Source organism: Quercus suber, unplaced genomic scaffold (genome assembly GCF_002906115.3).
Source record: "Quercus suber isolate HL8 unplaced genomic scaffold, Cork oak 2.0 scaffold_41, whole genome shotgun sequence".
In the NCBI taxonomy this organism is placed as follows: domain Eukaryota; kingdom Viridiplantae; phylum Streptophyta; class Magnoliopsida; order Fagales; family Fagaceae; genus Quercus; species Quercus suber.
The window spans coordinates 555,444-574,188 of NW_027069506.1; the positions used below are offsets into that span (position 1 = coordinate 555,444).

At 30.6% G+C, this 18,745-nt stretch overlaps 2 protein-coding genes across 4 annotated transcripts; one reads left to right on the top strand and one right to left on the bottom strand.

Annotated features, from left to right (window-relative positions):
- Positions 1-561: 561 nt before the first annotated feature.
- LOC112030843 (GPN-loop GTPase 3) lies at positions 562-6,189 on the top strand. The gene is made up of 9 exons (XM_065771229.1): positions 562-586; positions 687-795; positions 1,292-1,373; positions 1,570-1,655; positions 3,121-3,224; positions 3,335-3,465; positions 3,567-3,660; positions 4,466-4,520; positions 5,722-6,189. Exons 2-9 carry the CDS (start codon positions 726-728, stop codon positions 5,781-5,783), a joined length of 684 nt encoding a protein of 227 aa, XP_065627301.1. The 5' UTR covers positions 562-586; positions 687-725; the 3' UTR covers positions 5,784-6,189.
- Positions 6,190-10,811: 4,622 nt separating this feature from the next.
- LOC112030875 (plasma membrane-associated cation-binding protein 1) lies at positions 10,812-12,614 on the bottom strand. Of its 3 annotated transcripts, none has more exons than XM_024063545.2 (5): positions 12,482-12,614; positions 12,116-12,265; positions 11,878-11,967; positions 11,693-11,777; positions 10,812-11,322 (listed from the first exon to the last, which is right to left on the bottom strand). In XM_024063545.2, exons 2-5 carry the CDS (start codon positions 12,227-12,229, stop codon positions 10,955-10,957), a joined length of 657 nt encoding a protein of 218 aa, XP_023919313.1. In that variant the 5' UTR covers positions 12,230-12,265; positions 12,482-12,614; the 3' UTR covers positions 10,812-10,954. The 3 variants fall into 3 exon arrangements, with proteins under 3 accessions (XP_023919313.1, XP_065627303.1, XP_065627302.1); XM_065771231.1 differs by lacking the exon at positions 12,482-12,614 and adding an exon at positions 12,415-12,436; XM_065771230.1 differs by lacking the exon at positions 12,482-12,614 and adding an exon at positions 12,383-12,419.
- Between the last annotated feature and the right edge of the window lie 6,131 nt (positions 12,615-18,745).

The following is an 18,745-nucleotide window of genomic DNA, read 5'->3' on the forward strand; positions in this document are numbered from 1 at the left end:
AAAAAAAATCAAGGATAGTAAAAAAAAAGATCATGCCAATTTTCACCAGCTCTTCTATGAACTCGTGACATCTTGTTTGAAGTAAAAATTTGAAGTTGGTTAGCTCTCTGCCTCTCTCAATTTTTTTTTGTTTTGTTTTGTTTTGTTTTTTTTTTTTTTTTCCCCTGTGCATTGCCTCTAGTTGTTGGTGTGTAAATATCTTATCTGACCTTGATTTTTATTTTCTACCGAGGAAACCTCATATATTTCTAGCAATTTAGTTGGGCCGCAACAGCCTCAATTTTTTTTTATTGGATATAATCTCTTCCAAAACCTTAGACCTCCCTTCAAGATTATCAGCCCAATAGCCCAACTTCCCAACCAAAAAATTAACAAGAACAAAAAGTAAAAACCTATTTTAGCTTTTAACTGAGGTTTTTTTTCAGAATCAACTGAGTGTAAACAAACCAAATTCTGGAAGAGAGAGAGAGAGAGAGAGTCAGGAGTTGAGATTGTGAGAGTGACTCACTCAGCCACGCCGGCCAGAGTCTACACAAAACAGTCGTGTCATAATGGGCTTGTTATTGGCCCTGCTGGCAGTGGCAAGGTAAATATTTTATTGTCACAGTCTTATCTAAATTCTATATATGTTGCTTCTTATTATATTTTTAAATATGGTTGGACTAACTGTTTATATATACACTCAGTCAACTTATTGTTCTAGTTTGTACCGACATTGTGAAGCCATGCAACGGTCGATACATATTGTGAACTTGGATCCTGCTGCTGAGAATTTCGACTATCCTGTTGCAATGGGTGAGTTAGTTGGGGTTGTTGGTTTTTTTTTAGCTCTATTTTGTTAATTAGTTATATCTTATTTTGCCACGATAAACTGCATAGTCCGACAGGGATTACCTGGTCACTAGTTGTAGCAGGTGGGGTTAGTTGCAAGTAAGAGATAGATTATCAGAGTGAAGCAAGTTCTCTTATGTTGTAGGATAAACTGTTTAGCCAGTCAAGGGTGAAAAGAACCTGGATTACCCGGTAACTAGTTCTGGTTGATGGGGTCAGTTGCTCGTAAGAGTTTGATTAACAGAGTGAACTTCTCTTATGTCATAAAAAAAAAAAAAAAGTTATATCTGATTTGCTGGATTGGAAATGATGGGTTACCAATGAGCTTTAGCTCAATTGAAATTTCCTCCTACCATAATAATTGAATTGAGGGCGAGGTTGTAGATTCTAGACCAACTAAGTGTGTAAGTAACTTGGAAATGATGTGTTGTTGGCTTTTTTTCCCCCCTCTTGGTTGCAGATATAAGGGAACTCATTAACTTAGATGATGTCATGGAGGAACTTGGATTGGGTCCCAGTGGTGGCCTTATGTACTGCATGGAGTATCCTTTTTATTAAATTTGTACAACTTTTTTCTTCGCCTTTCTTGTATGCTTTTGCAATGTGTATTTACTTGTGATTATTGTCTATGTTTAAGTCCATAAGGACCTTGAATGTTTACTAGTAAAGCATGCTTGTATTGGCTACCTTGAATGATTATCTTGTTGCAAAATGAATGGCCTTAATTTCCATTTTTAGACACCTCGAAGATAATCTCGATGATTGGTTGATGGAAGAATTGGACAATTATTTGGATGATGACTGCTTGGTTTTTGACTGCCCAGGTATCCCTACTTGTCTAGTTGTATGCTTGTTTGTATATATGTTTGTATTTATCATGATTTTGACTTCGCTTTATGGCAAACTACTAGTTAGTTGTAGTTTTGTTTCCATAAGTTGACAATTTATGGATATGTCTCATGACCATGGAAAATGCATAAACACAAAAGCAGTGAATACCTTAAGATATTTTTCTAGTTTTAATTTTATTTTTTTTTTTTTATACAGTATTTTATCCTTAATTTGCAGTAGATCATTTATTGCCTAGTAAAAAAAAAAAAAAAAAAAAACGTAAGAGGAAAGAGGGCTAGTGGTCTTTGGATCTAGTGGCTTCTCCTCACCCCAGAAATATGGATTGGAGCATAAGGTTATCTGTTCAATTCCATATAGGTGTGTGAATTGTATTAATCTATTCAGTAATTTTTTATTTAAAATGAAAAAAATATTTTGTGGTAAGTTCTAGTGTCCCAGGAATCATTCTTGAATATTTTAGAGAGTCGGCAGGATTGTCCTTGTTCCTTTCATGTTCACTATTGTGCAAATGAGCACCTTGTAGTAATGAATATCTGAGGTCCCATCCCAATTTTGCCTTAGTAAACATTATGAAAAGGGAAACTTTGGAGGTACCCATTAACTTGACTAATAAAATCTCTTGGCCGCATTAAGGGGGGAGAACTCTCTCTCTATCTCGTAAATTTTGCATCTACTATAAGGGTGACTGGAACTTTTACTTTTAAAAACTAAAGAAAGGTAGAAAGGGGATTGGAAAAAATGTAAGAAGAAAAAGACAAGCAACATGAACCTTGAATGAAACCAACTAAATTGTAATTGGAAAAATGTCTCAATGATTTCATTTTATTTTATAAGTAGGAATATTTTATTAAAAAAAAATATATATATATATATATATTTCATGTGTGAAGAACATAAAGAAGTCTAAAAAATTACAAAGAATAAGTAATCATGTGCAGAAGTATCGACTCTTCAAAATCAACATTAGAATTGCTATTGGTAAAACCTCATGCATGGAAGTTCTAATCAACAATTTTTGCAATTGACTCACTGAACTTAAATCTTCAAAAGCACGGTGATTCCGTTCCTTCCACAAAATCCACATCAAACATAAAGGGACTAAATTCCAAATTGTTAAATGAGTTCATAAAGCATATCCTTCCTATTTCAGCCAGAAGATGTTCCTAGCAGTTCTGCTGATGAAAAATTGGATTCTGCATTTCCAATGAGCTATAGTTCAGTTGGCACCTCTCCCCCTATGAATTCTAGGTAGGAGGTGTTGTCTTGGGTTGAAGAACCATTGGGCTTATCAATCAAATAAAAAGATTCAGCATTACCACTCATATTTTAGCCTTTGATGTGATATAGAGTGGATATTTTGAGCTTGTATCTTCAACATGCCTATTTCATAACTGCAAAAATATAATTATATATCCTAACCTTAAGATATATATCCAGGCCAGATAGAACTCTTTTCACATGTGCCAGTGCTGCGGAATTTTGTGGAACAGTTGAATCGTAAAAATTTTAATGTTTGTGGTGTATACTTGCTTGATTCACAGGTTTGTATGAAATTGGTTACTTCTTTTCTTGCTTTGGCTTGTTCTTTATTTTAATACTATCATGAACTGTCTCATAATTATTACTAATGGTTTCAATATTTTATTATTAGTTCCTGACAGATGTGACCAAGTTCATTAGTGGTTGCATGGCATCACTTTCTGCAATGATCCAACTTGAATTGCCCCATGTTAATATCCTCTCCAAAATGGACCTTGTGACTAACAAAAGGGATGTTGAAGAGTGAGCTCTTTTACCATTACTACTTTATATAACTTGTATGGTACACACCATTTTTATTAAATTTAACAATCTATTATGTTTTGCACTTCTACTGCTCTCAGTTTTCTGAATCCAGAGCCTCAGTTTTTGTTATCAGAGTTGAATCAACACATGGCTCCTCAATTTGCTAAACTGAATAAATCTTTGATTGAACTAGTGAGTAACTAAACTACTTATAATTTTAACACATTGCCTCTGCTGGAAACTGCTTGTCAGTATTGTGGTCACATATAATCAATGTTGATCTACTTTACATTTCTTTTGGAGTGATCTTGATATCAATGTAAACTTTTTTGGTATTTTAAGGATATCTTTATTTTAATTACTTTCCGACTGCACATTATGGCTGTCCCTGATCACTTTTTGCTTATGTTGTATGAAATTTGTTGTAGGAAGCGTCTCCATTTACTGTGATTGGTAAGTTACACACGCACCCAATGAGTCTTGAACCCATGACCTCACCCTCTACCTAGCATTTATAAGGGGGAGGAGGTCTCAGTTTAACTAAAGGCAAGGAAACATCTTTATTTTTTAGAGGTGCATGATTAAGTTTCTTGGAAGAGATGCTCTTTTGTGAGTGGTCTGTTTTCTTTGTTAGCTTCTCCTGTATCAGGGTATTGTAGATGGGTTGATTTGTGGTTCTGGTTATATGATCTGTATCAATATTTTACTCTCATTTGGGAGACTACGTAATCTGATATAATGTAAGCTGCATCATCTTAGATTGTACATTTACCTGAGAGCTTATAAGGAATTAGTTATTCTGATAGTAAGTATTTTTTGGTTGAAGAGTTGTAATTGTGCATGGTTATGTGATTTGTAGTAATTATTGGCCTTCATTGGTTGTACAAGATTATTTTAATTTTTCAAGCGCCAAATTGCTCTTGGTCTCTCTTTTTTTGACCTGCAATGGGGATGGGCTGGATTTTTTGAAACTGCTATATAATTTTTGTTGTGTTAGGTGGATGGGTTTAGCATGGTGAGTTTTGTGCCCCTTGACCTGAGGAAGGAGGCAGGTATTCTCTCTCTCTCTCTCTCATTGACAGTATTATGTTGTGCTTGCAAACTTAGCTTTTGTAGTTTTAACCTATGAAAAAAATCCTTGGAACTGGATTTATGAAATGTTTTTTAAAGTTTTTGATTATTTTAGTCCAAAGGTTTATTTACCTTGGGATTTATCATTTGAATAAAAAAACTTAGGCTGACAGTGAAATGTAGTTAATAATTTCAGATGGCATTTAGATTTAAATTTTGGGACTATGATTCTTATAGTTTTTGCTGTCTTCTTGACTGAATATGGTGTAGCATAAGTTTTCTTATTTGTTCAACTACAGAAGGGTGGTGGAGTGGCCTGTGTTGGCATCAAATTGATGCCTTTAATAGGTTGCATTCTACTTAATATATTTTTTATTTCTGTAACATTGGGAATAGGTTTAGGATAATGTCCGAAGACTAAAACATCTCAGTATAAGAAAAGGTTTTGCTCATCTTATTTGTTAAGTTTGGTGATAAATCAGCCTAGGATGGAAGACAGATGGTTGAACCTCTGAAGTCACAACAAAGAATGGATAAAATAAGAGTGAAAAAAAAGAAAAAAGATCAAGGTGTAAAGAACTGGAGAAGACAAGTGAAACTAGGGAATCAATAATACCTACAAAAAAAAAATACTTAGGCTGAATCGAACATTACCCTTTTGGCCTATTATTTATTGGTCGGATTGTTGTGACCCTTTACCCTTCAAGAGTCAAGACCTACATGAGGCTATCTTTTCTAGTGCCGTCAAGGTTCTTGCAGGGTGTTTGCAAACAAGAGAACTGGTTTAGTTTGGTTTTAACCAATTCCAAGACGGTGAAATAAATTTTGAATTGGTTTTATTAGATTTTTTGTTTCTCGAAACCTAAGCCTGTATTTGTAAACCAAAATTTCTGCCATACTACAATTTGTCACTTGCAGACACCATAAGTTGCCATTTCTTTTGGGGGTCTGCACTTAGAACCATATCATATGATGAAGCTTCGGGCTTCAACTGGTGGTAGAGAAAGTGTACTATATATGTTCTTATTAGTATTTCTTTTGTTCGTAGTCTTCCATATTTATCTTGGCTGGTTTGTTTACTTTTGAAGTCATGAAATATTTTCAAGCAAATTTAGTTACAAAGATGACATAATTCCGATTTTTCATATAATTAGAGAGTAAATGCTGACTTGTCTTTTGCAGTATACAATATGTGCTGGCTCAAATTGACAACTGCATTCAGTACGGAGAAGACGCTGATGTAAAGATTAAGGATTTTGATCCTGAGGATGATAACTAGATTTATCTTATCTGTTGACTGCGCGAGAAAATATATTACTGTTTCAAATTATAAACTTCTTTTTGAGAAAATTCAATCCGATCTTGCAGAATGGAAATCAAATTTGATGTCTCTGGAAGAATCACTCTCGGCCAATCCATCACATAACCAATTCCAACCTAGTTGTCATGGACCCATGGTTTTAGAATTTTCCCAAAGTCTGAAATGACAAATGCTGTTGATTCTGTTACTTGTTTTGTCTTCGAGTAGATTTCATTTCTAAAGTTTGGTCCAATTTTTGGAAACTTTGGCCAATTAGAAAATTATGGTTGTACTTTTAAGACTTGGCCGTGGGATAGATTTTCCCGCTAACAATATATGTGAATAGACAAATTTTATACTCAATAATCTCTTAAGACTTGGCCGTTCTTCTTCTTCTTTTAAGACTTGGCCGTGGGATAGATTATCCCTCTAACAATATATGTGAATAGACAAATTTTGTACTCAATAATCTTTTAAGACTTGGCCGTGGGATAGATTTTCCCTGTAACAATATATGCGAATGGACAAATTTTATACCCAACAGTACTTTTTTTTAATAATCAACTAGCTAATAGTATAATAGAAACATTAGATTTTTCTTTACATTTCCTCATGTACCCTAAACATCAGGTTCAAAAAGTTTGCCTTTTCATGCTAGTTTCAACACTAGTATAAAACATGCTAACTTGTGGTATCTCCTTGAATTTTTAATGAAGACATGTGAGGTCCAAATTCCATCCCCTGACTATTGAAATATTTTTTATATGAGAGAGAAGAAGAAGAAGAAGAAGAAGTAGAAGTGAAGAGAATGCCACATACACACAAAATTTGACAACTTTTTTAATGTTATTGATGTGGCAAGTTTATACCAATTCTCATCTAGACCCATCATTGACAATATTTTTTTTTACCTATCACTTACAATTATGCCAGTAATGACGTGTCTCATATAGCACTATGTGTACATTTTGTTATTCCATTGCCATAGCTAAAATTCGAGATCTCAACCCAAAAAAACCATTAATGCATGCAAATGCATTTCAAGAATGAGAGAGCGAGAGGAAGTGTGTTTTGGTCATTTTATTTACTGAGAGAGAATGTAGGTTTGGCTTGGTGGTGGAGAACTAAGCAAAGAAGAATGAGGCCTGAAGAAGTGAATACAACACCATTCTTAGGATCCTAAAATGTTGTTATCTACTAGCTATTCTAATACAACCATGGTTTTAAAAACCGAAACAGTCAAATAATCAGAATTGAGTTTGGTTCTCGGTTTTTACCATATCGGATGGTTTGGTCCAATTTTTAAAACCTTGAATATGAGTCATATGACACTGTTCATTTAAAGTTCAAAAAGTGGACAGTGAAAGCCCAATCCAACTATTTGTTTGGATAAGGCTTGAGGTTTCCAACTATGTGCAAGCCTAATCTAATTGAATCTTACAACCACAAATTATTTTACAACATTTTTACAAATTGTTGTTGTGACAAATTTTTATTGGTTCTCATTTGAGCCCACCATTGACATCACTTTTTTACTTACAAATAATCACTCACTACATTAGAAATTTGTAAAATAAAATTGTAAAAGAGTTTGTAGTTCAAGCATTTTCCAATGTAGTTAATTTTGGTTATACAAGAAAAAAAAATGCCTATAAGTATATAGGCACAAATAATTTCATAATTATCAAGGTTGTAAGTTGTTATTTCTAGATAAACAAATGATTTTAGTGATGAGCCTAGACAAGAACCACTAAAAACTTGTCAATTTAACTGTTGTGAAAATTGTTGTCTTTGGCATTACTCTAAATCTATTGTTCTATTTTTTTTTTACAATAAAATTTCTTTTGGAAAATTAATCATTTTTCTAAAAATTATTTTCTAGATAATTATCTTATTTTCTAATTATGCTTGGTAGCGACCTTAAAATAATTTGGAAAACTATTTCTACAATTTTCTTATTTAGTTTGGCGTGGATAGAGTTGTTTTTTAGAAAATTTAAGGGAAAAACAACTCTTACTCATGCAAATCTAAAAAAGATAAGTTAAAAAATAATTTTCATTTAACCCATTTTTTTCTAAGACTGTCAAATACTAAAAAAAAAAAAAAAAACACACACACACACACACACAAAAACTTGTTTTTACATAAGGTTTTTCGTAAAAACAAATGAAACCTTGCATAGAAAAGGACACATAGGGATTCCAAATTGCATTCTAGCTAGGTGTCATAAAATTGTTATTTTAATCTTCACATTTATAATGTCAGATTTTTTTCATCTACTATTTAACAACAATGACTATTTTAACACCAAAAAAAAGGGTTAAAGAGTAAATATAAAATCACATATTTAAAAGGTTAGGAAACAAAAGGTAATTAAACCAAAACAATTTACACAAAGGTTCTCCACTTGAGCCAACTTGCAAGGTTCACAATTACGTGAGAGAGTGGCTAAATATACTAAATATATGATATCCTTTTTCCTCACTCTGGGCCCATAATTAGCTTTCGTCACTCAATGAGTACCATGGCCATGAGCCAAAATCATCTCTTTCCGATACTGCATACATTAGAAAGTGAGGCTAGCTATATTGAAAAATAAACATTTAAATTCATGTGTGATTTGAATTTAAATTGTATTGTTGAACATACGTATGTGAGTGGAAATTTTAAATAATACAAAATTTTAAATATTAAAATAATATAATTGTACTCAATTTATTATGATTAAGTTTTTGATATATTTAAGTAGTATTTTAAAATATTATATTAAGCCTTAACTTGAAGTCCCCCAATGTTTAGGCTTTTATTAGATAGTGAAGAGTAGTATAATGAGAATTACACATTCATTAATTAATAATGAAAAATGTAACAAGTAGATGAACCTATGAGTCTTCCCTTGTCTGAAAAAACCCAATTACATGGAAAATAACATGCACATTCTTACACGAAATAAATAGATAGATGTTTGATTGTTTGTCAAGTTAGCAAGTACAATAGTGTTTGAACTCATGCCATTTTAGTTTATAGTATTTGTAAATTATCAAATAGGGCCCAAATGAGTACACCTTGACTATATACTTTCTTTATTGATAAAATGAGCTGTTGACATATTTTTGGATTGGAAATTGTCGTTACTTTAGGCACAAAATAGTTTTAAAAGTTGAAATTAATTTAAGTTTCAAGACTTTAATTGATTGCTTGTTTCGTATTAAAAATAAATAAATTAATAAACTTTAATTGCTTAGCACTTCGATTTTATCTATTAGGAAACTCTTTTTGTTGGATATGGCAAGTTGGCTGTTGTACTTGTCCACAATGCGTTGGACATAAATTTCACTATGACTTAATAGAGGTCTCTAATTAATATAAGCTAGTCTTTTCCCCTCCAATGTCTTTGTAGCTAATTACCGTATTAAAAAATAATAAAACATAAAATAAAATAAAAATTACCATAGCTATAGGCAATACTATAGGGTTGAATGAATTATGCTTGGAAGTGAGGCAAACAATTTATTTCTTTATTAATTTCTATAAATAAATTTCTTATTTGTTTTTTATTTTGTATGAATTGTCTGTGTTTGCTTTGTTGTAGGAAGGAACACTTGTCATATTTGTCTAGTGTTTGCTTTGTTGTCATATATTGAAAAGCCAAAAAAATAAAAAATAAAAGTCAAATCATGAATTTTTTGTTAATATTTCGTTATTAATTTAAGAGATAGAATATGAATAAACAAAATTTTACTCCAAATTAAGTTGGTGAAAATTTACTTTAACCTATTAAATGATGATTGAAATAATTATTTATATTTACTTTTGATTGCATAATATATATTTAAAAATGCATGGTATGGTTGGTTAATTTAGATGATTTATTGTTCATCAACTAAAAACAAACACACATAAATAATTATTATATATCATATCACTTCACCCAAAAAAGAAAAAAAAAGAAAAGTCATCACATTATCACCCTCATAAAGCGGGAATTGCATGCATTGAAACCCCACACATTGCACACAGTTTTGGCCAACTTTAATTTTACGTCTCACACCAAACGCCATGTTATTCTCCACTCATTCCGTTTGTTTTCCTAAAGGCCTAAACCGCTAAAGTTAAAATACTACGACGTTGTAAAAATATTTTCCTCTTTTAAGACCTATGCGTAATTATTAAGCACTTTTAAGAGAATACTTAATTTTTCCTCCTACTCTAGAGCTAGAATCTTAGACTGAAATCAAATGTTAAAACTACTTTGGATCACTATTCCAAAGGAAAATTTCCACCAGAGGAGCATAATTACAAAATTGTAGTTGATGAAAATGGATCGAGTACTGGATGTACCCTAGATTTACCTTTGGAAATTTAGCGAATCTATTTCTAATATTAAAAAATATATAATAATAAGAGTAATATTATTGTCATAAACTATTTTACAATATTTTTACAAAATGTTAATGTGACAAACTTCTTATTAGTTTTTACTTTGGCACACTATTAATATCATTTTTTCATTTACCAATAATCACTTACCACATCAGCAGTTCGTAAAATTTTTTATAAACTAATTTGTATCTCTAGTATTATTCTAATAATAATAAATGTTACTTGAATAAATCATATTTGTGAAAAATTGTCACCAAATGTTTATGGTTTTACAGTAAAAATCATTTTTAACTCAATACGTGACAATTTATAAACTATTTACGTATATTATTTAAACCAAAAAGTCATGTGATTAGAAGTATATACAAATTTGGAGATAATATTTTTTTTTTTTACATTAGCAAAAACATTAAAAAAAAATCTTTATGAGAGAGAGAGAGAGATAAATTCAAACAAATAACTCCTTATGAGAGCGTTGTTTTTTTAATTACATCACTTCACTACTTTGTAAATGATACAATTAATTCACAAAATTTATACACTTAAAACATAAATAAAAAGCTTTGAAAAAGTTTTTTTTTTTTTAAAAAAAAAAAACCCATAATAAAACAAATCCAAGAGATCTTACAAGAAGAGGATGGAGGAGTTGAAAGAATAACAAATCAATATTTCACTTTTATAAACTTTCACACAAAGTTCACTTTAATAAGAGAGTTCCTGTACTTGATTTTATCAAGGCTTTGCTGGTTCTGCAGCTTCCTCTACCTTTGCTTCAGGCACAGTTGGTGTTGGTGTTGGTTCAGCTTTCTCAGCCTCCACCACCACTTCTTTTTTCTCTTCTTCTATTTTCTCCACCACCTCTTCTTTCTTCTCTTCTTCTTCTATTTTCTCTACCACCTCTTCTTTCTTCTCTTCTTCAACAAGTACTATCTCCCTCTCTTTTTCAGTTGCTGTTGTTGTTGCTTCTGGGGTTGGCTCGACTTTCTCTTCTGTGACGATGAAAGTTGAAACCTTTTCAAAAACAAAGAAAACTGGGCCTGGAATCAATGCTGGACCATACTTTGAAGATGCTTCAGATACTGGTTTTGACCCTGGAAACTCTGTGAATATATAACATGGTGAACAGGAAAAATAAAGAAGATTAAACGATAGTTAATCATGAAAAAGTAAAATACAAGCCACAAAAAGTTACTAAAGACAGTAACATAACAAAAAAATTATATTGGACCCACTTGTTGGTAAGAGTGCTAAACGGTTAAATAGTAAAATTCATAATTTTTCTAACAAATTGAACTTTTGGTATAAGTTGTATTTTTTTTTTTAATCGTATTAATTATCATAGCATATGGCCTTGAGTTAAGTGTGACACTGTTAAAATATTATAGTTAAATGATAAAATTTCTTATTTCTTATCATTTTATGCTTTTATAATAATCGGTAAATTATCAAGGAAAAAAAAAAAATCCGTACCAATTTTCACCAGCTCTTCTATGAACTTGTGAACTGCAACTGAGTGCTTCTTCAAGCCTGGCTCCTTAGGTTCCTTAACCAAAGCCTGTTTGAGGTGAAAATTTGAAGTTAGTTAGCTCTCTCTTTCTATTTTTGTTTTTTGTTTTTTTACCTATTTATTGCCTCTAGTTGGTGTATAATCTGACCTTGATTTCTACTGAGGTAGTCTCATATATTTCTAGCACTTTAGGTTGAAGCTCAGTCTTCTTCTCTTCAAACTCCTTAGTAATTTGCTCCTAAACCAAACACAAACATATCAAACAATGGTAATTAAGAACCTTTTTTTGAGCTATTCTTTGCATAAGCATGTATGAAAACATCAAAAAAGGTTTTTAGATTTTTTTTTTGTTTGAAGATAGAAGAAGTAGATTTTAAGTAACATACCTTAGACTCGTCAAAGGACTTGCAAGCCTCAGCAGCAGCAGCAGATTTCTTGGTACCATTTTTCTCGAAAACCTTCTTGATCTTTGGAAGAACTTTTGATTTCCAATAACCCATCTCGTTTCTCAATTCAACTATGTTATACTATATAGCCTATAACAAAACAAACAAACCAAGTAAGAGCAAAAATCAAATACTTAAAACTCAAAGGTAACTTTATATATATATATATATAGAGAGAGAGAGAGAGAGAGAGAGAGAATTGACAACAATATTCACAGATAAAATTGCTAGAGATCCACCACAAAGTACAAGAGATCAAGAAACTTGATGAAGCTAAGAGAATCTGTCTCTCTTTTTCTTACTTACCCTCTAAACTCTGTGTCTTTGTCGTAGCCACTGTGGTCTCCAGTTGAAGTGGACCTCAATGCAACTATTCCAGCGATTGTCCCCTCCAAATCAATGCAGTATGAGCTAAACCGTGGCATCAAAATATAGACATACTTGCTACCAAACCAACCCCCAGGTTCCAATTTAATTACCAAAATACACACCCACTTTTCTTTTTTTTTTGGGTAAACAATACACACCCACTTGTTCTTTTATTCCAGCCACCTTGTCAATTATATGATCTTCATTACCCTCCTCTGTCTATTAATTAAATGCAGTTTTTATTATACACACTTTATTATACATATTTTTATACATACACTTGAAATACACTAAACACGATTTACAGAGTGAAAATCGTGATTTTAAGTCACAATTTCAGTGCATTTCAATTGTGTGTATAAGAGTGTGTAATAGGGTGTGTCTACTAGTGTTTTCTATTTAATTAATACATTTTGTTCTACTCGAATTATATAAGTGTACTACTTTATACTCCACAAATTACAGTATATCATTTTTTTAATATAATAAAATGAAACATGTAACGAGGGAGGGCGTTACATTAAGGCCACGGGGTTCAAATGAACCCCTAGGGATTCATTTGATCTAGCAAAAATAAAATTATATATAAATTTTTAATTTTGACTACTTAAAATAAAATTTTGAACATCTTGACCCTAAATTTTGTTTAAATCCAACTAAAATAAACTTGAATATGACAATTTTAATGCTTCTTTCACAATAATTTCACAATAAAAGTTATATGGCAAGTTATAACTGGTTTTCATTTGGACTCACAATTGACATCACTTTTTTATCTACCTTTAATAACTTGCCACCTAAATTTTATTGTGGAATTTTTGTGAAAGTATTGTGTTAGTAGCACTACTCTTAAAATATTTAATTTTATAAGAAAAAAGAAAAAAAACATTTCAAAATTTTGCTCATTTGTTAAAAATAAATAAATCTTCTCTTAAGGACTTTGACTTACTTTGTGCGCCATTGACAACAAAATGAAGCTATTTTTCCTTGTACTTTTCTTATTCATCAACAAAAAAATTACATCACTATTACAACTAACAGATTTGTATCTACATCTGTGGTTCTTTCCTTATTCTCTCTATCTCTCATTCTCCCTTCTATGTTTTCTTAGTTTTTCTTTCTACTTGATCAAGTAGTTTGATAAATGCTCTATAGATTTTCAAGTCCAAGAATTTTTTTAGTACTTGCTCCAATTCTAAGAGAGTGAACATGTGTATGGTTAAAAAGTCTACACTTCAAAAACAAAAACTTATATTAGTTACTATTTTTTTTCTTAGTTTCACATTTACTCCTGCTCTTAAGTGTGTTACTATTCTTCTTTATCATATATTTTTATCTAATTTATATTACATATAAATATAATAAGTTATTATTAATTTGACAAAAATGTTTTCAATTATAATTAATTTATTAGTTATTTAATTATGTTATTTTATGCATTCAATAGTTGTTTTCTAGTGGCGATCTCCTTTTTAGACTATTGTACAATATAGTTGTATTGTATACTAAATTGTATTTAGAATACTATTTTAGATTATTATATAGAATATGGAAGTTGTATAGACAGAAAAAATTAATTAATTATTTTATTTTTTACTCACCCCCCATGGCAAATTCATAACTCTATCACTGTTGACCACATGGGTAGCTCCATAGTGGGTCCATGGGGGTCATAGGACCACCCTAACCTGGAAAAAATTTATCATTATATATAAATTTAAAAAAAATATGATTTTTTATTTTTAAAAAAAATTTGACCACCCTAAATTTTTTTAGGCCCAACATAATTAAACTTTAGACAAAATTTGGTAACAAACTTGGTTGTAGACTAAAACAACAACTCCACTCAATATATATATTTTTTTATTATTATTGGATGTGAATTTTGACAAATCTACGATTGGATTACATTTTCTTCTTATATCTTCCACATTTGCAAAATTTCAAGAAGATCAAAAAATAATAGCTATATCATAAATCAAATGTTTAAATTTCGAGTTTTTGTAGTCTAAAATTATTCATGAAAAATAAGTTTACGGGTCAGATAGCAAAATAAAATCCGATTGATATGAAATTTGACATGTATTTTAAGAACATAAAGAACATGTAATTCAATGGTTAGATATTCAAAATATGTAGTCATGTTAATTTGTTTAGTGAGAGTTGTAGTCTTAGGCTACAACTAAATTTGTAGCCAAATTTTGTCCTTAAACTTTGGTTCTCTTAATAATATATTAGGTCCTTATAAACAAAAAGAAAAAACCCAAGAAAAATTTTATTTCACTAAAATTTTGAAAGAAACATAGTTTACAGCATTGATAAAAGACTATCGTGCAACAATTTTAGAATAAGAAAATTTGTAGAAGTAAACTGTAAAATTTTATGTAATTGCGTGTTTTTTTTTTTTTTTTGTCGTCAATATATGAAGTTTTCTTTTTATTAGATTTTGTATAATTTGAATTTCTTAGTGACCACCTTGAAAAAAATTTCTAGAACCGCCACTGACTAACCCCTCAAGAAAAAAGTCCTAAAATTGCCATTTTGTGTAACTTGTTATAGACTTATAGTTAGTAAAGTATAAAGCGAAACACTTGTAATTGGTAAAATATAAAATAAAATACTTAAATATAGAGTAGAATTCTTTGACGGAGAAAGTATATTTTAATTCAATGGCATGGTAGATCAAACATGTGAAAACTCTCAAAAAAAAAAATTATATATATATATCATGCTTATTCATGCAGGGCTATAAAGGACTTTATGATAAAAGAGTTAGGTTTGTTTACTATGTATTATGATGATTGACAAGATTCAAAGCAAGGGCAGGAGCTGTAAATAGGTGAAAACACTGAGGGGTATAATGGTAAAGATCGATGGTGGGGGAGATGACAGCTGGCAATCACCTCAAACTGAGGTGGCATTTTGTAGTCTAAAATTATTCATGAAAAATAAGTTTACGGGTCAGATAGCAAAATAAAATCCGATTGATATGAAATTTGACATGTATTTTAAGAACATAAAGAACATGTAATTCAATGGTTAGATATTCAAAATATGTAGTCATGTTAATTTGTTTAGTGAGAGTTGTAGTCTTAGGCTACAACTAAATTTGTAGCCAAATTTTGTCCTTAAACTTTGGTTCTCTTAATAATATATTAGGTCCTTATAAACAAAAAGAAAAAACCCAAGAAAAATTTTATTTCACTAAAATTTTGAAAGAAACATAGTTTACAGCATTGATAAAAGACTATCGTGCAACAATTTTAGAATAAGAAAATTTGTAGAAGTAAACTGTAAAATTTTATGTAATTGCGTGTTTTTTTTTTTTTTTTGTCGTCAATATATGAAGTTTTCTTTTTATTAGATTTTGTATAATTTGAATTTCTTAGTGACCACCTTGAAAAAAATTTCTAGAACCGCCACTGACTAACCCCTCAAGAAAAAAGTCCTAAAATTGCCATTTTGTGTAACTTGTTATAGACTTATAGTTAGTAAAGTATAAAGCGAAACACTTGTAATTGGTAAAATATAAAATAAAATACTTAAATATAGAGTAGAATTCTTTGACGGAGAAAGTATATTTTAATTCAATGGCATGGTAGATCAAACATGTGAAAACTCTCAAAAAAAAAAATTATATATATATATCATGCTTATTCATGCAGGGCTATAAAGGACTTTATGATAAAAGAGTTAGGTTTGTTTACTATGTATTATGATGATTGACAAGATTCAAAGCAAGGGCAGGAGCTGTAAATAGGTGAAAACACTGAGGGGTATAATGGTAAAGATCGATGGTGGGGGAGATGACAGCTGGCAATCACCTCAAACTGAGGTGGCAAATAGCATGTGTGGGGTCCTCAGATAGGTTTCAAACTTTGGCTTGGTGTCGATCTGTACACAATGTGTTTCTTTCTTGCGCCTCTTCTTTGCCTTCTCAGACTTCCCACGTGGCTTCGCTGGTTTTACCATCACGCCGTCAGTGACTTGTATTGTATTGTGTCGGTCTAGAACAACAATGTTGAAATTCTCAACCCTTATCTAGGAATTTTAGGGTATTCAAAATTCTTCGAATATCTGTGTATTATTTGCTCGAATGTGTGTAGTCATGCCGCCATACATACTTTAAGTTATATTACCGTGTAATTCACACGAATATAATTAAAAATAATCACAATTATACTTTTTTTTAGAAGGGATTTAAGTTGCACATAGTATTAGTTTACATTTTTTTAAGTTATATATTTCTAAAATATGTAATGGTTACTCAATATATATATATATGATTTAGAATTTAATTGAATTTAAACTTTTTGGTTTTTTCACCCAATAATTCCCTTACCACAAAAAATTTTAAAATAAATAAATAAATGAATACTCAACGGAAAATTGAACTCCAATTGAAATCCAATTTAGAATATAATTGGATTTGGACTCTTCGATTTTTACACTCAATAATTCATTTAGCACAAAATTAAAAATTAAATGGGATATATGGAGCAAAATTGAAAATTCGATTGAAATCTAATTAGATTTTCTCTGAGTTTTGACTATTAATATATATAGATTATCATTAAATTATAAGGATAATATTTGTTACATACATTCCAATTTTTGAACTGAAATCATGACTTGAAGTCAAAATTTTTATGTTGAAAATCGTTACATAAGTCACGGTTTCAGTTAAAAAATAGGGCATATGTAAAATTGTGTGTAACATAATTAGAAGAATATGATTATTTGACTTGTCAAGTAATAACTTAGAATGATTTTTACTCTAGTATATCGGTTTCAAGAAAAATCTTGTCATATCTAGAAGAAAAAATTATGACCTTGACAATAGAGGGGACTAGCTGGCCCATGATATATTGTACATGCACGTGTAGAAAATTTGTTGCCATTGAATGGTGCTGGAAGAGATTACATTTTCAAGGGAATGTAATCATGTTGTCATGCAAAAAATGATAGGTAGCAAGCTTGCACTCACATGGGCCTTGATTTACAATTTATGTTTCGGCAAAAAAAAAACAACTTGGAGACAGACAAGAAACATGGATTAGTTAACGGTTGCTGTACTTTTGAGGCTATAATAAGCCATGCGTTTTTATTAACATGGTCCCTTAGTTAATTTGGTAAAAGAATATGGTACCCTTAAACAGTAGGTATGGGACATTATATTTATTAGATTTGTATTTATGGTATACGACACCATATGCATGCATTATTGTCAATATCTTCTGGCTGTAAGAACTAAGAAAAATGGTGCAGGTAACTATAGCTAGGGTAAGTAATTACTTTCATAAGGACTATAAAGATATCTACAACCCTAATTCAGAGACTTTATGTGTGTTTTAATTAATGACCAAGGGTCATAGAAATTATTATTCTTATTTTTAAGGTAACATGATTCTTTTAACCTATGATACTATTTCATACCCATAGTATAACACTCAAATCAGTGATAGCCATATAATCCATGGAAATGATTCTGTTAGAGATTATTATTCTTTTCTAGGATAACATGATTCTTATAACCAAATGATACTTTTTTCATACCTATATATTATATCACTCAAATAAGTGATCGTCATGTAATCCATGGAGATGATCTTGTCCATTTAATATCTTCACTAATCTAAAGGTGATGGTATGATTCTAATTAAATTATCTTTCATTACTTAATGGAATGAAATTTTAAATTACATAGCACCATACACCTTTAGATATATGAAAAAACTAAAGTTTCACAAGGAAATATACCCTTTTAATTTGGAATCAAATATAGAGTATCCTGATCTTGATTTAGGATTAAAGTCATCTGATTAGACATTAGCTATAGTAGAGTTAGATTGAATGTGGGAAAATAGTGTTCATCATTGTATCATACTGAATTCCTTTCTTATTTCAAATTAGATGCTAACCTATCTTCAATTAAAATTTATTAGTATTTAGACAGTAATATTTTTTTAATCATTTACTAATTACACACAAATGGAATAATTATGGACCCTTGTTTTCTAGATTTTCAGCTTTTCTTTTCTAATACTAAAAATATTTTATATGTTATCTCTAAGAGAAAGCAACATAGTTAGAAAAATATATATTATAGTTTTTAATAAACTGAAAAATAACTAAAACTTCAAAACTTTGATGACAAGCAATGCTTTTGAAGGAAATAAGTTGGACTAGTCCAACCGGCAC

Excerpts from the sequence above, each read along its gene's own strand:
- LOC112030843 (XM_065771229.1), top strand. The coding sequence starts at position 726 with ATGCAACGGTCGATACATATTGTGAACTTGGATCCTGCTGCTGAGAAT. Across the intron at positions 796-1,291 it reads CGACTATCCTGTTGCAATGG|ATATAAGGGAACTCATTAAC; the intron begins GTGAGTTAGTTG and ends TCTTGGTTGCAG. Across the intron at positions 3,661-4,465 it reads ATAAATCTTTGATTGAACTA|GTGGATGGGTTTAGCATGGT; the intron begins GTGAGTAACTAA and ends TTGTTGTGTTAG.
- LOC112030875 (XM_024063545.2), bottom strand. The coding sequence starts at position 12,229 with ATGGGTTATTGGAAATCAAAAGTTCTTCCAAAGATCAAGAAGGTTTTC. Across the intron at positions 11,778-11,877 it reads CTACCTCAGTAGAAATCAAG|GCTTTGGTTAAGGAACCTAA; the intron begins GTCAGATTATAC and ends CACCTCAAACAG. Across the intron at positions 11,323-11,692 it reads AGAAGAGCTGGTGAAAATTG|AGTTTCCAGGGTCAAAACCA; the intron begins GTACGGATTTTT and ends ATATATTCACAG.